We start from the raw sequence: 20,350 nt of genomic DNA, 5'->3' as shown, positions 1-20,350 counted from the left end.
CTTTCCTGCTGCTCACCATGCCAGGTGAGCTATCTGTGATTACACTGACCTCATGCTGAGGCGGTGCATGGCTATTTCCCCTGTCCGCTCCCTTCTGAAAGGGCATGTTAAGGAACTCGCTAACCGTCCAGTGGGTGCAGAGAACCCTCAGGACGTTGTCACGGCTCATCTGGGAAGACAAACACTTAGATTATTAGGTGGTCTCCTTCTAATCCTCAAATTCAAAGTTTAGTTTAAGCCCCAAATTCCTGAAGCTTAAAATCACTTTCAATTAACATTAGGCACACTGCTGCCAGGTCTCCCAGATCCCCCAAGGGACCCAGCAGAGCTGCGCAGCCAATTCCACGGACAGTCAGCACATGCACCCCCCTCCACCGATCAGAAATTCTGGTCAACATTAATAACACAATAGACGTTCAGAGAATATTTTTCAATATTGAAAGGTATTTATTTACTTTTTGGTAGGTCCCTCTCTTGTCAAGAGTGCAGTTTCACAGTCATTTTACGGCCATTTGGCTGAGATCTGCCACAAAACAGTCCCAGCCGCGCACTTCTGGGATGCTCCTTCTGCAGGACCAGAGCTTGTCTGGCCCTGGGAGGACCTATTAACTCACTGATCTGTCTGGACACAAAACTTTTAAGTCTTTTTCCCAGGGTTCATTCACACCAGCTGACTCAAATGGCTGTTGCAGCCCACCGAGTGACAAAGCCAAAGCACCAGGTAGATGGCATGGTCGGGGAAAATCCCTCCCCGCTTCTTGGTTTCCACTGCAAATCTCACCTCTTTGGAAAGCTGCACACTGTTAGCTGTTCTCCTCTGTTCCCACTCTCACCTCGTCAACCTTTATTTACTTATGTATGAATGCCACTGTGAGCAGAACAAAGATGTCTCTATTGTAGCTGATTGATGGCTTCGCAACCACAAGATCGTCTTCTCCCTCCCCCTCCTCCTACCCATGAGGTACCTTTGCAAAGACTGTAAACTATGCAACTTGCGTCTTTGTGTGATTATAAATAGCACCCGTTGACACGGCTGAAAAGAAGGTTCCAGAGGAGAAACCATAGATCAGGAGTAAGTCCTACATCCCAAACGTACAATAAGCTGGACTTCCCAAATGAATTATGAAAGTAAATTTCACAGTGTAATTATCTTGCTGAAAGACAAAAGGGTCTTTCAGATGTTTTGTTTAAAATTATTTAACATCCAAGTATTGATTAAAACATTTTAGATCGACTATTTATCACAAACCCCAGAATACAGTGAATAATTTCAAGACAAGAAAAATAATATAATAACAAGTAACATAATTTAATTCTACACGCTGTACTCTGCCTCTTGTTATATTTGGTCTAAGCTATCAGCCTACTGTAAAAGCTGGCCAAGAATTCTTCGAGCCCTGCCAGAGCTAGAAATACTGGCCAGAAATATTTGTCATATCACAGCTCAGTTTCCAAAAAGTAAGATGCGGGACTTCCACAGCCAGGAAAATACAAGGTGCAAAGGACAATAAAAAATGGACTTATTTGGAATGCATCAGATCAAATGAATCCAAGTGCTCTTAATCCTGTAGGACTGCAGCATGACAAATACACTTCATTTAGATACCCAGTCCCCGTGAGTCAAATCAGTCTGGAAGATTCAGCTACACAACTGCTGGATGTTATTCAATTAGCATTAGGCAACGATTTCCAGTCCTCGGCAGCCCAGGCAGCCTTCTCCTTTAGAAAGCCAGACAGTTTTACCTTGGATTAAATTTATTGATTTTTCCACTGTGTATAAATAACAGTGTCGTCAGGCAATTTCAGATGAGTTCACCGACCGCAGTATTAATGGATTTTGCTAATTTTTTCAAGCACTCACAAAATACAAAACAATAGTGTCTTATAATTCGGTGTAACCGCAGAGGCAGCTTCTGCAATACGTATATCTCCAAGAAAAACGTGTTGACACAGACATGCCCTTAGAAAGTTTGGGCTTTGTATTTACTTACTGTAGGGTACACTACCTTCAGCCACAGCCAGCCCTACTCATTTCAGTGAGCCTACCTGTTGCAGTTAAGGCCTGCTCCCAGGAGAAGGGTACCAGGAGGAACGATTACCTCTCAAAGAAACCATACCTCTCTGCTGTTCTATTCAGGACTCAGACCTCCGCTGAGTCTAGTCAAGGTAAGATCCGGTGTACAAATTCCTAACAAATTAGGAAATTAGGAAGAAAATTAGGAACAAACCCTAACTCTTCATCCTGTGATCAGTCACAGGTGTGCAGATGCCCAGTCTCAGGATAGCTGCTGTAAGAGCATGTTTTCCACCCACCTTACTTTCAAGCAGCAGCAATGCTCACGTATCAAAAGAGTGTATTTATCAATTTACAGTGAAAACATGCCCTGAAAACTGTCTCTGATTGGCATCAGGAAAGTTCTTCAGGTGAGTTAGAATGTAAATATGTTGGAGGTACTGATTCTGAAAGAAATATAAAGCAGGATTTTTCTATTATTTTAAAGGAGAACATGAGGAGACCCGTTTTCACACTCATTTTGATGTCACACAGTGATAAAGTTCACTGCTGACACATCTCAGCTAACTGATCAGACTGACTGAATCTGAGCTTTGACTAATACCAGAGGCACTCGATGCTCTTCATTCAGCAGCAATAAAACTTGTTCCCCAAATTCACCCTTTGGCTTTCAGTTATGCTTCACAAGCTAAGCTTGTATTTGAAGGCAAGTACCCATTCTGTAGTATTATTATTTTTAGGGAAAACCTTTACACGGGAAAAATATTGTAAACTAACAGTACTTGAAACTTGTATTAAAAAAAAAATATCTCGTCTTTTGTAAATACCGTATTTCAGTTATATTGGTTGCCATGAACATGTGAGACGCCTTGATTTTTGCACAGCTTTTGTCACCATCTCTCTGAGCATTTTCACAAACAAGTTAAGAAACCCAAGTCTGTTTGTCTAGACCTACCAGGTGAAAGTACTCCAGGGGAAGTGCAAAGCTGCTGGGGAGCCATACAGAAGGTGGCTTCCAAGGGCACATTGCTAAATTGGAGGAACAGCTCAGGTAGGATTTTGTCGGTATCTGTCCTGGAGCTGGATTTACTTTAGGAACTGGGATGATGAATAATAATGACCTAGAGACTACAACTGCTTTCCAAAACCACAGAGAGCATCAAGCCAGGAAAAATTCTGCTTTGCAGGATTCAAAGTTATCCTGACAACTTGGAGAGATGTACTGAAAACGACAGGAGATGATTCAAAGAGGGCCCAAGTGCCAGGTATTACACCTAGGCAGGAATAACCAACTGGATATACACAACATGGAAACACCAGTTTACAAAGCAATTCTGGTAAACAGGTTCTAGAAGCTTGCTGGACATGAGCCATCAATATCGTGCTCTTACAAAGATGACAAGCATCATACTGATGTAGGTAAAAAGTATAACAGGCTGCAGAATATGTGACCTTTAGCTACATGGACCAAGAAGGTCTCAGAGAAGCACAAGAACTAGAGCTCCACAAAGCATGACCATTGAGAAAACACTTCATGAACTAGAGCTGCTCAATTTAAAAGAGACAGAAGTGAGACATGGTAAAATTCTGTTCTCTGTACCTACGACTCCAGCAACCATGATGACAAACTGACTATTAACTTACAAGTTTGAATGGCAGTGCTGTTAACTATTTCACCACCCAACATTTGGATGGTGGTTTTCAACTGAAGTCCTTGTTTTGTAATCACAATATGCTTTGCCATTCCTGACAGCTATTGATCCTATTGCTAGCCCACTCCCATGACTGTTCCTGACAACTTCTTTATTCACGTAAGGCAATGAGCTTGAAGCAAGAGCAGAATAATTATTTGGTATCTCCTATCCCAGTGTTAAGTTCCTCTAAACTCAATTAGTCACGAAGAACCTCTGGCAGCACAATTTGCCAGCAAGATACACCAAAGTAATAAGCGATTTCACATTCTGCTTTTGAAGACAAGTTATTAAATTCACATACTGTACTACTTTAATCAAGAATAGTTAATTAAGCTGTTCCCTTGATATGAATTTTTATCGTTCTGCACCAGCCATACATCACATTTATAGGACTCAGACTGTGGCCACGATGCATGTTTGTGATCTGTCTTTCCAAATTAATCTGTCACCATTTGTAAACTTAAAGTGGATTCAGTACATTTTGTCTTGCCAGAAACTGTGCCAACTTTGGGGACACCAAGGACTGGAGTGTGAGTGATGCTGGAGCACCACTTTGCAAAATGGTTTCAGTGGAAAGCTGAATTACCAGTCCCTCCGTGGTTCATCATGCAACGTGACACAAAAGACTTTGTTATTATTTTAGTGCTTTGTGTTTGCATCACTCTTATTTCCTTAAGTGAACTCAGCTTCATGCTCTATGCCACTGTCATAAAATCAATTTAATAACTTACATTCGCATAGTAATCATCAGCACACATAATGCAGGAGACATATGTATAAGGCCATAAAACTATGGAGATCTGTAGTGTCAGATTATTAAAAACATTAACATATGATAGGAATCTAAGTCTAAATTTATTACAAGCAAAAATCCCCAACGATTTTCTATTACATTACCTGAGCTCAAGGACAGGCTAACGCAATGCTTTCCCAGGAAAAAACCTTCAAACACGGCAGTCACAGGAACTAGATTTGAATCTCTTCTGTTTTAAAGCACTCATAGAAGTATGATACAAAAAAAATAAATTACATCACTGTTTAGCTATGTGACTTAATCGTAAGAAAAGAGCTTTATAAAGTAAAAAAGTGAACAACATGAAAACTTGGCCAAGTTTTGTAAACCGGTGCAGGGATCCTTCACTGTGAATGCTCTGATATTATGCTGTGAGATTCTGCTAAAATTCACCCCTGGGAAAATAAGGAGCACAGAAGACAGAGGTGGAGAGAAGACGTGTCATCTCATCTAGCCTTCTGTGAATGTATACCATCGACTCACATCAAGCTGCCTATATACCCATTTGACCATTTTTATTTAGATTTTCTAAAAGGTGAACCAATAAAGTTGACATGAGGGTGTGAAAATAGCCAATTCACAATTTTACAGACAATTTTAAGGAAATACAACCAAAGGAGGTATTTTAACATGGGACTGCTGGATCCCCATCTCTATCAAGACTCCACTCAGCTGGCCCTGGAAAAGCCCCCCTCTATGGAGGCAAAAGGAGAAGCATGTAAGGGCACTTAGTTAGGTCACTTATTTTTAAAATGAAGATAGGAAAATAATCTATGGGGTGTTTTATTTAAGTGAGAAATCAAGTACAGCCAGAAGAACAGCTTCCAAAACACAACCAAGCCCACAAGGAATACATGCAAGTCCACTCGAAGAGCCTTTGAATCGGCAGGTAGCACTTGGCCCTTTTATGTGTTTTTCCCATTTAACAGTTAGATTTGTTTAGATAAACTCATAAATATCATTATTTACATAGCAAGATGGAACGGTATATATAGGGATTTTAAGTAGAGGAAAATTCTTTCATGCTAATCATAAAACGAAAGCATGCCAAACTTTAACTAAAGAAACATGTTCTAACACCGAAAAACTTTTATAATTAATCCTTGCCTTAGATCATCTCAGAAAGAGTTATGACTCTAATTAACATCAGTTGAGAAATTGCTCATGTTTCTGAAATCACTGAAACTAGACACTGGGTAAGAGACAATCTGTATCCTTTCTATCCCATGACCAATTTATGGCTAAGCCCTGACTCACCGCATTAAGTCCGAAAATATTTCTCAGCATTAGCGACAGCTCATTGCAGGCACAGGCGAAACAACAGACACCGTCATGGGGGCGGGGGGAAATCCCCTCCAAACTTCACCTCTTTACAGCAGAGGTGAAGACAATGCATTGCTGTAATTTTTTTTTATTTTTTAAATTTTTTTTTGGGGGGGGATCTTTTTTAAAAGAGCATTGGGGCTATTCTTAGAGGAGTTCCATGGTGTGCAGGCTGCAGCTAGCAAAGGCTTGGCTGGCAGCCAGCTCCATCCGGGTTCGTTTCAAGGCTGAGCGATGCCTTTAGCTTGGTAAAAAGATTTCTGCTTGCTTTTATTCAGAAAAAAAAAAAAAAAAAAAAAAGAGGATGCAGAAAACTCAATCCACTTCCCGCTAAGAACAAGCTGTACTTCGGAAAGGCATGCTACCATCTCCTTGCATCTGCCATCACCACTTCCACAGCACTGCTGAAGTCCTGTTTCATTGCTGCATGTTTTCCCTAGGAAGGAAATGAGTGTAAACATTGCTGCAGAGACAGCGTTCCCATACGGATGTTAATCCTTGGAAAAGCTGGGCAGGACAGAGTGACTTAGAGAGCCAGGAGATCTCCAGAAGCAACAAATCCCACAAATATACAAGCTGTTAAACTTGTGCATCCAGCCAAGCCTTTATAAAATAGAAAGCACGTTTTGACCTTGACACTCACTATCACAGACTATGAAGCAGTTTGAAGCCAGCTATTTCAGAGCCCCACCAGCCACCTGAAAGGGCTGAGGATTTCCGATGTTTAGCTCAGGTATACTTGCTCAGGCAATGTGCTCTCCACGTCTAAAAAGAGAGGGCTATCTGGCAAACCCAGAGCGTTACACCAGCAGAAGTACAACGTGAGCAGCATCTCTCCAACCCTGAAACCGCCCCCTGGTTCCCACCACACCTGACAGTCAGACCCATCCCTCCTCTCCTCACAGCAGCTTTGCTTCTCCAAATAGCTAAAGGAAAGAAGAAAACCAAGGGAAAAGTGCAGCTTGATGGTGTGCTCTTTCCCACTCCCCCCCAGATTGTCCCCTTGGCACCATGGAGGTCCAACATCCAAACACACTGGGGAAATAGGATGGCAGCACATCATGCTCTGCCGCATACCACGCCTTTACCCTCTCCAGTTTGCCTTTCATCTACTTCCTTGGGGTTTGGTAACTTACTCCCAGGTTGCTTCCCTGGAAATACATAGATTTTGGAATAAAAGTGCTGGTTTGGATGAAATTTTTGGGAAGAATTGCTCATGTATGAGCCCCTTTTTGCTGTGTTTGCAGGCAAAGCAGCCACTTCTGATTCCCAACTCCTGCCTTCAGGTGCTGCTGTAAGACAAAACTACATTTAAATATATATATACACACACAATTATAATATCATTACCTTATTAAAAAGCATTGGTTTTGTGTTCCCATGCATAGACTATCCAGCAGCTTGTTTATTTTGTTTAAAGCCACCTGTGTTTGATGCTATCCCATGGAAAGATTACATACTAGATAAAGCAGCACGCAGAAGTACACCAGCCAGTGTGGTTTGCGCAGATCAAGTGTAAGAGATGAAAGTGGAGCACCGGAGTGCTGTGTTTGAACTCTAATATTGCTTCTTGCTCCTGCAAGAATTTAAAGCCAACAATTTAAAGCCAGAAAAGGATGTTCTTCCCAGTGAGAATGAATATTAAGACTGTTTGGTAAGCTGCGAATTAGCTTAGTTCAGTATTACTTTGCTGTGTAAACTAGTGCTTCACATTAAAATTATTAATGTATACAGGAGATTTTTTTTAAAACATACCTGCATGTAATTCCAAACTGCACTGTCCTCTGTACACACATGGGTGTGAATTATTTTCATCCCCTTCACTTTCACAGGTCTATCACATTTCTAGTTTCTTTTTTTCAGGAGGCTGGGGCATCAGCAACATCTCACGAACACCAGGAATGTCATCAACCAATGTGTGTAGGTTATACAACCCAGCTTTCATCCACCACCAGGAATAAATCCCCCCCAACTTTGTTCACTCACCTCCTCCCTGTGGGTTATCCCACAGCTTCACACCACCCTGGAGGCCTCTGCAGTGGCCACCCCAGCACCAGTAAACCCCTGGGCAAGGTGGACTGGCAGAGGCGGAGGAACACCGTTACCTTCTCAATGGTCCCAAAACGCATGGCAGCCAGAGCGCAAATGGCCAAGCGCCTTTGGAGTTCACGCCAGGTCTTGGGGAGACCTGGATTTGCCAAGCCTGTCACCCTGAGCGTGCAGAAATTAAGGGTAATGAGCTAAAGGAGCCTGTTAATACAGCTAATGCACTTCCCAGCAGCCACCTCCAGTTCTCTTTCACTTCCTCTAGAGAAGACATCATTAAATCGGGATGTCTTCTGCCCACATGTGGCCTCCGCTGCAGCACCATCCAGGCGAGCCTAAGCTGAAAAAATGCCTGGGTAGCCCAGCCCTCTGAGACCCTTCATTTCCTGGGAGGAATTTTAAAAAAATAATTAAAAAAATCCACTTAACGCCTACTGTGGTTTCCAATAATTTTGTGCAAGATATCACCATTTTCTCCATGGCAATTTTTAAATATTTACCAACTTTGTTCACATATTGTGATGAAGCACAATAAAATATCAAGCAAGCAAACACAAGATAACTGCTGCAGCAGTGGAAGATGTTCCTGCTCAATAACGATGCGAGCATACAATTGCCTAACAGGTGGAAAACTTAACAAAAACAACTATTAACAGGAAAAGAACATTTCATGCTCATTCAGTACAATAGACATTGTCTTCTGAAGATCAGTTAAATAATTGGTGCTCTCCTGCTACAACTTTTATTCCTACAAGTGCTCCTTACTCTTGGATCTTCTACTCTACATTGCTTCTAAAAGTATTTTTTTACATTTCTTACTACATAACTGGGGAAATAAAACCACACTAAAAATAATTTAGGTGATGATAAAACTCTCATATGGATTGAATAGTTGAAAAACATGGCACTGTTTATGTAAAAAAGGAGTCTGAATGTGTTTCCAAAAAAATAATGGTGCAAAATGGATTGGGGGCTTCTGGTTTTCTAATCCCATAACAGAGAAGCAATAGGACTTTCAAGAGAAAAGCAGCGAATTCTAAACTGAAAGCGCTCATTTGAAAAGAAAAGCTGGAAAACTCTGTTTTTCAAATAATGCTACTATCAAGTGCTGTTCATGGCAAAAGCTCAGACCTGCCTGTTGAAAGGCTCTGCACCGATACAGCCAGTAAAACCATCAGAATGCAGCAGAGAGACATTGGGACCTGACCCACCTCCTACCACCAACACTGGGTCTGACCACGGCAATCCCCATGGGATTAAATTGGGAGAGATTACATAAAATCACCAGACTGCTCACAGAACACCTGGAAAGAAACACTACGAGTAAGCTCCCACCTACATCAGAAAGGCCACATCAAAGTTGTTCTTAGAGCTGATGAGTGCCCTCAGCTACCGCTGCGCGGATTTAATGCCAAATAAAACGTTGGCTGGTGGGATGCTACCTTTGCTGCACAAAACCTCTGTGTTTTCCTACACATCTGTAACGAGGTGTGCGTCTCATTAAGGTAGCCCCATGGGCTACTCGGGGTGCTCCACTGCTTACAGGATGCCTCTCCTCAGCTCGGGCAAGCTGAGAAGTTCTGGGCTGCAGAAAGCCCTCTGACTCTCTTCACACCTCTCCTTGTAATGTTTCTGCTCCCTTTCCCCTTTTCTGCCCCACCTTTCATGTTCTTCCCTTCCTCCTTTACCTCTACAACCTCTTCCCTGGGATGGTCATATTAATTCCTGCTTGCTTCCAGCAACCCCTAATGCAGATTCCTCTTTGGGGCTCTGGACTGCACTCCCGCAGCAGCTCTGCTAGCCACAGAAGTTGCTACCTTTCTTGCCTGTGACTCGAGAAGATGCATTAAATTCCACCTGAGACAGACATCCAACACGGATGTTAAGGTCTGCTTTGCACTAGAGAGCTGTCAAGCGTCATCTGTTCCACTGTGTTTGAGATCAAACCAGCTGTCACCAATCCCAGAAGACAGCAGAAGCAACCTCTTCCCTAAAAACATGAACAAATCCCACTGTTTCGGAACCGTCAGCCCTCACTTTTCAATCTGATCTCTGAATCTATACAAAGCCAGCATAATGCAGTGTGAGCAAGCTGAGCTCCCAGCTACTGGAAACCACTTTAAAGATGTATTTCTCTATAAAAGGCCAGGGGATCAAAGTGCTGGTGTTTGTCAAAGAAACAGAGAGAAGGAAGCATCTGCCACAGGACCCCAGCCCCTGCAGAGCATTACATCCCAAGAACTGGGTGCTGGAGGTTTTTTTTTTTATGTACAGCAGACATTTGACTGTCTTCAAGTCCACCTCTTTTAACTGGTCTTTCAAGACATTAGTTAGGGAAGTTCACAAAAGAAAACACTTTTCACACTGAAAAAATAGCCACAGCACAAGCAAGTTACAGCAAAACCGCGCCAGCTGTAAGAAGGATTCACCTGAAACCAGCACAATGCCCCATCCCTCTAAGAGCACCATCTCAGCTTCAATAAATCAAAATTAACAGATTCACTATTGGTTTGGGGTCTAAATAGGCACATTCCATCTCTCAACACCTCGAAACTTTCTTTTTCAGGTGCAATGTTGTATCCAAACTAAAACTGAGGGTTCATTAAGGCTGCATGGTTAAATAGCCAATGGAATATCTATGGATAAATTTGCTTGTTATCTCCGTGTACTTAAATAGTCCAAAATGAGCACCTCACCAGATACGTAAATTCTGGGCCCTACATTTTCTCCACAACCACCTCAACTGAAGAAGTCCTACGTCTGAAAAGAAAGCTTCAGCAAACCCATATAATACTGTCTGTAATTACATCTGACCAGATGCAAGGCCAAACTTCTACCTCGCCACTATCAAAAGGAGGCAAGAGGACAGGAGACCGCAGCTCACCAGTGGGCAGTGGTACTCCTACCCTGGCACTCTCAGGCTAGCCGTCAGCACAGCTGCCTGGATTTGCCAGTGCTATTCTCTGACAGTGACTATCAATTTTAGGCATTTCAGTGTATTCATTCCTGCCTGTATCCACACTCTGCTCCAAAACAGCAGAATTCATAATTAACGCCTACCAGCCAATCGCTGAAAAGCAAGTACCAAACAGAGGATACAGGGAGCTTCTAAAGCTGACAACTTTCAAAATCTTATTGCCCATTTTTCTTCAAGCTTCAGTCCCTCAAGTTTTCAGATGCTCAAGCTCTTGAAATAATAATAAAAGAATAAAAAATAACTTCTACTCTAAAAAGAAAGGGCAAAAAAGGTTCCTAGTCCTCAGAGTCATGGAATAAACACTTAAACAGAAACTTCCAGAGCTTTATGTATGTTTTTAAATAACAAATTTTATATATAACCTACACATTTTGTTCAGCTGACTCATTTTCAAATGGCTGATGTTGGCAGCACTGCAGCACAGGCTGGTGTACCACAAAGTGCACAATAAGCGGTTACAGGGAGTAGTATGCGTTTCTATACCTCCTCCTGGTGAGCAGCATTGAAAGTTACGTGTCCAGAACACACACACAATGCCCATGGCCTTGATAACTTCAAGGATGGTAATGACAGGATTTGAGAAATACCCACAAGCTCGTGATTGCTGGTGGGACAGTATACTCGGGGCTACGGGGAAATGTCACTGTGCCCATGTCTGCCGCTGCCAGAGCTCACTGCAGCAGCATCCGGCTTGGGCTTCAGCTGCTGGCATTTATAAACCCTGGATGATGTGGCCTGGAGAAGTCCTACACATTTCAGCCAACAAGCAGCAATGCCATCACTGCAGACTCCTCTGTTTCAGCAACAGCCCCGTATCCATCCCCCTTCTCAACAGCACCAGCTTTCCCAAAGAGGGGAAAAAAATCCCAGGCAGGAACTCACCCACTGAAATGACACAGACATGGAAAAACCTCAACCTCTATGTAAAACAATTTGCTTCCACAAGAGACGGGAATGTCTCCACAAGTTTTGCAAGAACCCTCTACACCAGACTGTAAGCTGGTCCTGAAAACTTGCTCCTGACAGCTGCCCAAGGCTCTTGGGCATTTGACCTTCGCTACTACTTTTTTTACCGCAGCAAACACCAGCAAGATTGCAATTACATGTTGCTTCTGAACACTGTTATTTAAAAAAAAATCTTTCTTTCTAAGCATATTAAATCTACTTTAAAATCACATTCATCAAGAGACTGATAAATTGTATTATTCTACCTCCTAATAGAGCACTATGCAAATTTACTCAATGGAGGGTGAAGACAGAAACAAGGTCTAGTTTGAAGAACTGCACCTGCAGCACAAATACTTTTTATGTTACTTTCTGACTTGTTAAAAGTATTTATTAATAGTACCCACTTATCTTCCAGGTTTTCCAAAATTAAATACCAGAGGAAAAATTAATACTTCTTCCACCAAGACAATTTTTAATGGAATCCAGAAGAAAGAGAGTATCAATACTCAGTGCAATCATTTACTTTGATATCTATATAATATGCAGTGACCTTGTAAGTGGAATGAGCCAAAACTGTCATAAATTCATTATGAGAAACTATTCTTTGAAGAATATCACTGCAAATTTGAAAAGAAATAGGCAATATGGAAATAAGCTAATTGCATGGCATTTAAAATAACTGGCTCTAGTAACAATATCCTTTCCACGCACTTCTAATTCAGCTGCAAATGCATTTCTTCCAAAAAACATTGGAGAGGCTGGTTTATAAAAACTGAAGTGTTGAAATTACTTAGCACTGATAGGGCAACATTCATTTAGGATCTCAGACTTTGGAAAAAAAAATCCAAAGGATGAATTTATAATTTTAATTTCCCCAGGAAAAGGAACCTGGGAGTACATACAGCATAACATGCACCGATCCAGATCCTGTCAATGAAGACTGGAGGAAAATACATGTGATGAACAACTGTACACTCCCAGAGGATTTTCTTAGGCATTGTCTTATAAAAAGCAAAAAGCAAAATTCATCTTCACTGAGTGGGGCAGCACAACATCATTTGCTTTGCCCGGTCTGTCCCAGCGCTGCTCAGAGTGGCTCTACCTGGAGGAAACGACACCCTTGCCCTTGCAGTTGCCCAGGGCAGGGAGGTTCACGGGCACCCCAGCCTGCCCACCGGCCTGGCCTGCGGGGTGCAGGATGCTGCCTCCTTTATCCTAACACGAACCCTGCCACCTTCACCAGAAAGGAGCTTGATACTATGCTCGTCACCCCTTCATTTGGTTACTTTTAATTTTTCATCCTTGGCTTTCATTTAATTATTCTGTAGCTGCGTTTTGTAGCGGCAGCTTTTGTTCTGTGGTTTATTTCTTGAACTCAAAGAGAGGAGCAGTCCAGATGGGGAGCATCTCTGCGCTGGTCTGCGAGGAGCCTGTGGGACCTGTTTCCACAGACCTCCCTCGGGGCCCCGGGATTTGGCTGATGCAGCATCTAGGCAAAGCGGATGCCTCTCCTTGTGGGAAAACGTGTGGGGGAGTAGCCTGGCTTTGCAGCCCTCAACTTCTCTGTGCTCCTCTCCAGCTCTCAGGATTACAGGAGATGCAGTGGGTGGGCAGTGCAGGAACCCCTGCACATTAGCAAGTCTCTGTGCTCATCTGGCAATGTTCACTTTGTCCTTTTATTATTCTTATGCCCCAGGAACCAAAGAAAAAGGGCATCTCTGGTGCTTTTTTCTGCTCCCAGAATGACCCAAGCTGTATTTTTCAGTGTGTTCTTGTGCTTTTCTCCCCACATGGATTCCAACAGAAGCATTTTGTTGAAGTGAGGCTTTATAACTGAAAACTGAAGGGAAAACAGGGCAGCAAGAGGCAGAGAAGTTAATATAATAGCCTCTCTTTTATATACAGAAAATATTTAAATATCCAGCCTTGACAGTGGGTAATGAAGCAATGTGATGCCATCATCCCAATGCTTGTACGTGGAGCTGACGCCATGGCAGCAGTGGGACAGGGGCCCCTGGATGATGCTGCATACAGCACCGAAAGCAAACAAGGGGTTAACACAGGATTTAACATGCCAAAACTCTTCAGGGTAGACAAAATCCAAGGAAAGCTCTTCTTTCTAGGGGCTTGAGGGCTGCTGGTCTTGGGCCTTTCTGGTTTCTTTATCCTCATAAGCACAGCATGAGCAAGTTTTGTCCTGAAACCGTGCCTTTCAAAATATGCTATCATGGCAAAAACTGCTTAAAATAAATAATTAGGAAACTACAGCCTGAAATCTTAGTATTGTAATATACATTACTATGATACTATTAATTTTTACAATGCTCTTCACCAATGTACTACAACAGTGCTGTGATAAATAGTTATGCTTTTAAAACACTGCAGTTCAAAGGTTAGCTAGCAATAGTAAGTAGCACTGGCTTTAAACACTTTAAAGTACCAGACCAATTGTATTCCCACGCTTAAATTTGCACTTGTGGTACTTCGCATATGTACAAAGGAAAACACCTCAAATACCCTCAATAAATTTAACCCCAGAGAGCAGTGGCTAGGTTATGTCTTTTAGCTAGCTTATTTCCCCATCTTTTCTTTAGCACCTAGATTGGGCAGCTTGGCAATAGAATTAAAAATATATTTTCCTAAATCGATCTGGAATTCAGACATATGCCAAAATTTGTATTGCACATTACAAAATGTTTATGATTGATGTATCTATAATACACACTTTGCATACTGCGTATAATATAAATATTCAAATAGGTATCGTCCCTTTCACATATTACATTTTATATAGTTATTACCGTTGTTTCATCCCTCATTTTCTGCAAGGCTTTTAATTTCATACACTTCATCTATCGGATACTCCTGTCTAATTTTAACATATCACTGCAGGAAACGGTAACTGGTGTTGAATACAGAGTCTTGAAGACTGAGGTTTTGCAATACAAAATACGGAGCTAACTGATAAATGGAGAACAGCAGCTGGGCTGAGAAGCTCAAGACATCGTTAGGAAATAACAGTGCACACAAGGCTGACAAAAATTACATTTGCAGGTAAGTGGAGTGGAAATTTATACTTATTAGGAAAAAAAAGGCAAAACATTGCTCATGTTATTAAGCGTGGACAGAGATAGCAAAAGGAGCACAGAGAGGCAATTTTCTTCCAACTCCAGCAGGAATTCATCTCAAGCTCTAACATGCAATTTCAGTATCGAGCTTCAGGACAAAACAGAGGATTATGCCCAATTGTTTTGAGGGTTTGGATAACAAAGGATAAAAATCCCAGTAAGTAGCCTTTTGTGCCAATGCAGAACAGAAAAAGACTTCTATTAGCAAAATTTACAAAAAACATCCAAAAACTGAACTGCAACAAATATTGAGTTAACCACCTAACACAAAAAAATGTAGCTTTAGGGATTTGATATTTTCAGAAGTATCTGTACTATTACAGACCATCTCGGAGGAAAACTGATACAGCTCATCAAGTCTGCCAAAGCAACGCTAAGCTGCACGAATACAACACACCTTCTTCTTTTACCTTTTCTGGCAATAAAATTTTGCAACGGAAAGCCATTAGTGCTGCAAGACTATGGAAACGAGGACAATTAAACTTGTCCTACTATGAATGTTAAATAGGCTGTTAGGATTGTATTCTGTATATTTAACATGATGGTGCGGAGCTAAACAGTGAGCCCTTTCAAACAAAAAATTAATAGATCTTTAGAAATGATAAAACATGTTACTTATTCCAGTCATACCTGCTTGTAGCAGGTATGTTTTAGAATAGATTCGGCCTTTTAAAATATTAACGCTTTCTGATTTTTAGCATTTTAGCTTTCCAGAGTAACAAACCCAGGTATGTGACATATGTGATTAGACACAATTAATTTTTGCTAATATTTAGGGCCAAAAAAACCCATCCAGATCTGCTGAGTGGTAAACTCCAGGTTGGTAAAACTCTCTTTGGTTTGGAGAAGGCATATCATAAAATCCTTAAACAAGCCATAGTCCCTCCAGAAAGATGAAGAAACGCAGGAGAGCTCACCTCTGTCCCAGCAGGGTTTTGCAGAGCCACTGTGGATCCCCCAAGGAGTTGAGATTTAGTTTTAATACCTGGGGAGTCACCACCTCACTTGGCATGTTGGCACCAAGCTGTACGTGGAGACAGCATCGTCTTGGCTGTACCTGGGCAAAGCCAGCCCGCCTGCCCTGCCTGTCATGCCAGCCCAGGAGGCCTGTAAACCATCACAGCTAGCCCTCCGCCTTCTGAACCCACGAATAACATCACAGTTGCTTATTTACCTCTGGGAATAAAAATACATCATGACCTTCTACGCACAATCATATCTCATTTGAAAACTAACACAATTTCCATGTTTTCTTATATATCCGTAACCCTACACTTGTGATTGAAAAACGTATATAGTACAAATGACTCCTTCCTTCCATCTACTAGTTCATTACAGATTTAATTCCAAACATCCCTGTTCTAGCTGAGCAGCTATTGTAAGTGCCAGCATGCAGTTTAAGTCCAGCTCTCCAGCACCTAATCCTGCCACATCCCATTCCCATCTGCAGGCTACAAGGATGTGTGACTGTCAAGCCAGGATTTTCCCTCCCAAGTGCAATGTGTTTGGCTTCATTTTGAGGATGGAGATCCCAGGCAGGATGCTCAGGAAGGTGCCTGGAGGCAGAGCTACCAGGAATGAAGCCAGGACCAGTGAGATCCCAGCAGCAAGTGCAGAACCAGAGAAACAACCTGGGTAAAGAAGTGAATCGGGCTAATGGATACGAAGGAATGGCAGGAAAGCAATAACTGACTTCGAAAGAGTCTAAAACAAACTTGGGTTTTTCACCCTTTCTTATTTTCTGCCCTGGCCCTCCTTGTCAAGAGCCTACATTTTAATTCAAGGAGGCCTTTGATTCTGCCAGAAAATGTCTTCACATAGAGCATCTTCTGTTTCACCTGGCGTACGGCCCTAGCACAGCCATTTCCATCATCACTACATCTTAGCAGTATTTCTGCTTGACAATGTCAGACTCGCTCAAGTTTTGAGCCCTGCTTAAGCCTCAGGTTGAAGCTGAGAAGATGGTGATTCACTGGCAGAGCCTAATTTTTCCCACAGATAGCCACGCTTGTACCAGTCCTTCTCCAGCTCTCTCCTTACAGGGAATAAAAGCCTGGGGCCCTGATCACAGGACCCTGGCATGAAATGACAATTTGCCTGGTGACTGCTATGTCCTCCCATTCTCTTTATCCACTTGTGTGACCTTCTTTCCCCCCTGACTTGGAAATACAGCAGTACCAAAGGCAGAAATGCTACCACATCAAAGAGCCTAAGTTATAAGGGAAGTGGTTTTATTTTCACTTGAGCAGAGATCTTTTTTCTTTTTTTTAAGCGAGACTTCAAAATACCTTAAAAAAGTAACGGTGACGATAATGAGACTGAAAAATTTGATGGCATCTGAATAACATAATTCAAGCATAAGTATCTGAGGATAAGATAACCCACACCGGAGCAGTTCCCATGGAACAGACTATAATGCCATTCAGGTTATACATCTCATCTGGGCCATGTTTCTGAAGGAGATGTGAATTAACAACCCCGTGACAATAAAGAAATGTAGGATTAAGAAACAAGAGAGGAGGGAAAAGGGTCGGTTGATTCTCCCACCGCCTTTTCTTGTTCCCAAAATTTCTGTTGCCTGGAAATGGCTGATGAGAAGACGGGATTATGTAAGCGCTTGCCAACTTTTCACACATTAAGAAAACTAAAGCCTGAGTGATGGGTAGCTTAACCCATCTTCTAAGCAGTGAAGTAAAACATGTCTACTAAGGAGAACTGGAACAGTGAAACCCCTTTAAAAAGCCCAGGAGTGACAAGGACTTGACAATTCCCAGGATTAAAAAGCTGCATACATTACAGACAATGTAATCTCCTTATAGTAAGATGAGGAAAAGGAAAATAAAGCCTTTTTGGTGTGTAAGATGGTTTTTGTTTTGAAGTATATACATCCTGTCTGATTGAAGACTTTCTTGCGTTTGTTGCCTTTTTTTTCCTCCTGACAGACATGACAGAGAGCTATACCAGCCCTCCAACTCCGTATTAAGTTATATTTTCCAACAAACCCATTGCTCCCATCAAACACAACCTGTCAAAAGTAAAAGAATAAGCACTTGCGCTGTAGAAATGCCTCATTCTAAATTTAGTTGGGCTAACACTTAGGTGCTACAAGCAAGCAGGCACCAACGAAAGTGCAAAGTAGCTCTTACCTAGTTTTGAGTACACCTTCAGCAACTGTGTCACCTCAGCAGACCTAAGCTTTCCTGAACTCTTCCTTGTTGTCATTCAAGTGGCATGTTACCTTCTGCAAATACTCTAACTACAGCTGAAGGCTAGTTTAAAATTTAACCTGCAAAGCTTCTTCCATTTTTTAACCAAACAAAGATTAGGATTGTGCTCATTCTTGCTTTTTCTCTATTTATCAACAAAGCACCAGGGTCTCTAAAATAAGCAAAAAGTTATTGCAGTCACACTTCCAATTCAAAACAAACGTGCTTACATTGGCAATAAAGCTGAATACACTGTGGATGCTGCTAGAAAAGGTGATTTTCTCAGCAATGTTTCTGAGGCACTAAACCCCAAAATCCTGCTACAAGCTGAAGTTGCACTGCCCACTGGAGCATCAGCAACGCAAAATTGCAGGTGGCAGATACCTAACCTGGAGACCGAAGCAGAAATCACATTGCCTGGTGCTCAACCACCACTTGAACAATGAGGTTAAGACACCAAAATAAACTCTGCTATTTACTACAGGAATGCACATGTAGTTGTGTAACACAAGTATGTGTGTCTAGAAGAGGGAATATAAAGTATCAGGCTGCCTGGAGCTCACTTACATCTTCAGGAAAAGAAAAAAAAAAAATATCTCAAACAGTGGATTTTTGTACAGCTACCCAATGATGGCAAAAGGCAAACCCTCAGCTGGTGATGATGGTCATGGTTCCACTGAAAGCTGCTGCTGATGTTCCCCCCTTGGTCTTGCTGATGGAGGGGAAATAAAACACAATCCTAGAGGAGGAAGAGCTGCAATGAACAAGTAGAACCAGATGTGAGATTTTGCACCCAACTATTATGATTGTGGGATGTCTTCAAAAATTTAAACTGGGAAAAGCCCCAGTCAGCCAATTACAAAATCTACATTCCTTCAGCTTTAGGAGAGAAGAAACGACTTCTCAGAAATGCCAGAAGTGACTCAACTGTGGTTTTTAAGCCACTTTAACAGCACCCTAGTTACTTCAAGGCACATTAAGTTTACCTGTGATTTCCTTCCCATAAATGGAACTATGGGCCAGCATAGTTTCTTGCGACTGCTGTGTTAAGAATATATTGTGTTTTCTATTCTGAACTGCTTTTCCTGTGAATTTTGAAATATGTAAAACCAGGAAGTGCAGAGTAAATAATATCTACGTAAGTAGGTCATTTTTCTTAATGGCAGTGCACTGCTACTTTACTACCGACTCGTTTGTAATACAGACATATACATATCAAAGTGTGTATATTTGGATCTGCAAAGGAGGTAAGTGAGTATAATCGTGGAAGCACTCACTCCAAGATCAACTAAAGCCTAATTCAGAAAGACAAGCAAGTAGTATTTCACACCTTCTATGCAAGCTTCACAGAGAGTTATGACATTCTGGAGAAAATCCTCTTGCTGCAAGTAAGCTGTAGTTTGAATGTGCTGCATGTTGCATATTTCATTACAAAAGCAGAGCCATGTTATTTCATTAGATAAGTGATAAGTTCAATCCTTACCAAGTTTTCTTGGTTCCTGGCTGCTATTTTCTGATCATCTTCTCCCCCATTTTTCATGTATTTGACCTCTTCCACTGGTTTGATCCTATACTCATCTGAGCACCAAGAAAAAAAAAAAAAAAAAAAAAGAAAAAAAAATTTGAACCAGTGTACTTCAACAGCTGGGGAAAAAAACCAAACTAAAACCAAAACAGCTGACTAGAAAAGACCCTAATTAAGCAAAGCAACTAAAAATTACATGTATATCATTTCAAAGGCTTAAATGTGACTGATACCAACGAAGTTTTTTCTGACTGAAGCTTCAGTAATAATTTCCAGTTCTGGCTTCCACAAATGGTTCAGTAGCTCTCTGGTCCATGGTATAGCCTCGGCACCATGACCAGGGGATGTTCAGTGCGCACTCTCCCCCAGATCTCTAGTTTCTGTATAATATGTTCAATACAAACAAGTTCTTTGTCTCTGCATCCTCCCTGAATTCTTTTGCCAGTGTGCAAACAAGCAGCGTACAGTAGATACTACAGAGAGGAGTCTGCTCATGGACATTCCTTGCATTGAAAAAACTCCTTTGAAAAGCAATACTAATGGAGGCTATTTAAGTTAAAAGGTGGGAAAAAAAACCCAAGCAAAACAAAAAGGCGAACACCAAAACCCACTGCATTTTTTGGTGGGTTTTTTTATTTTTATTTCCCCCCCTGCACTGTTTTTTTAACTGAGCTAAAGCAAAAGGTACACAACGCA

The 20,350-nt window shown here is 41.7% G+C and overlaps 1 protein-coding gene across 3 annotated transcripts in view; it reads right to left on the bottom strand.

Annotated features, from left to right (window-relative positions):
- Positions 1-20,350, bottom strand: part of C11H1orf21 (chromosome 11 C1orf21 homolog) — a 125,104-nt gene that overhangs the window by 29,400 nt on the left and 75,354 nt on the right. For all 3 annotated transcript variants that reach the window (XM_056356260.1, XM_056356262.1, XM_056356261.1), the window contains exon 3: positions 19,613-19,707. In XM_056356260.1, the coding sequence (XP_056212235.1) occupies positions 19,613-19,707 (95 nt within the window). The remainder of the gene's footprint in view (positions 1-19,612; positions 19,708-20,350) is intronic.

Source organism: Falco biarmicus, chromosome 11, assembly GCF_023638135.1.
Source record: "Falco biarmicus isolate bFalBia1 chromosome 11, bFalBia1.pri, whole genome shotgun sequence".
NCBI lineage: Eukaryota > Metazoa > Chordata > Aves > Falconiformes > Falconidae > Falco > Falco biarmicus.
This window is presented reverse-complemented; position numbering and strand designations above follow the sequence as displayed.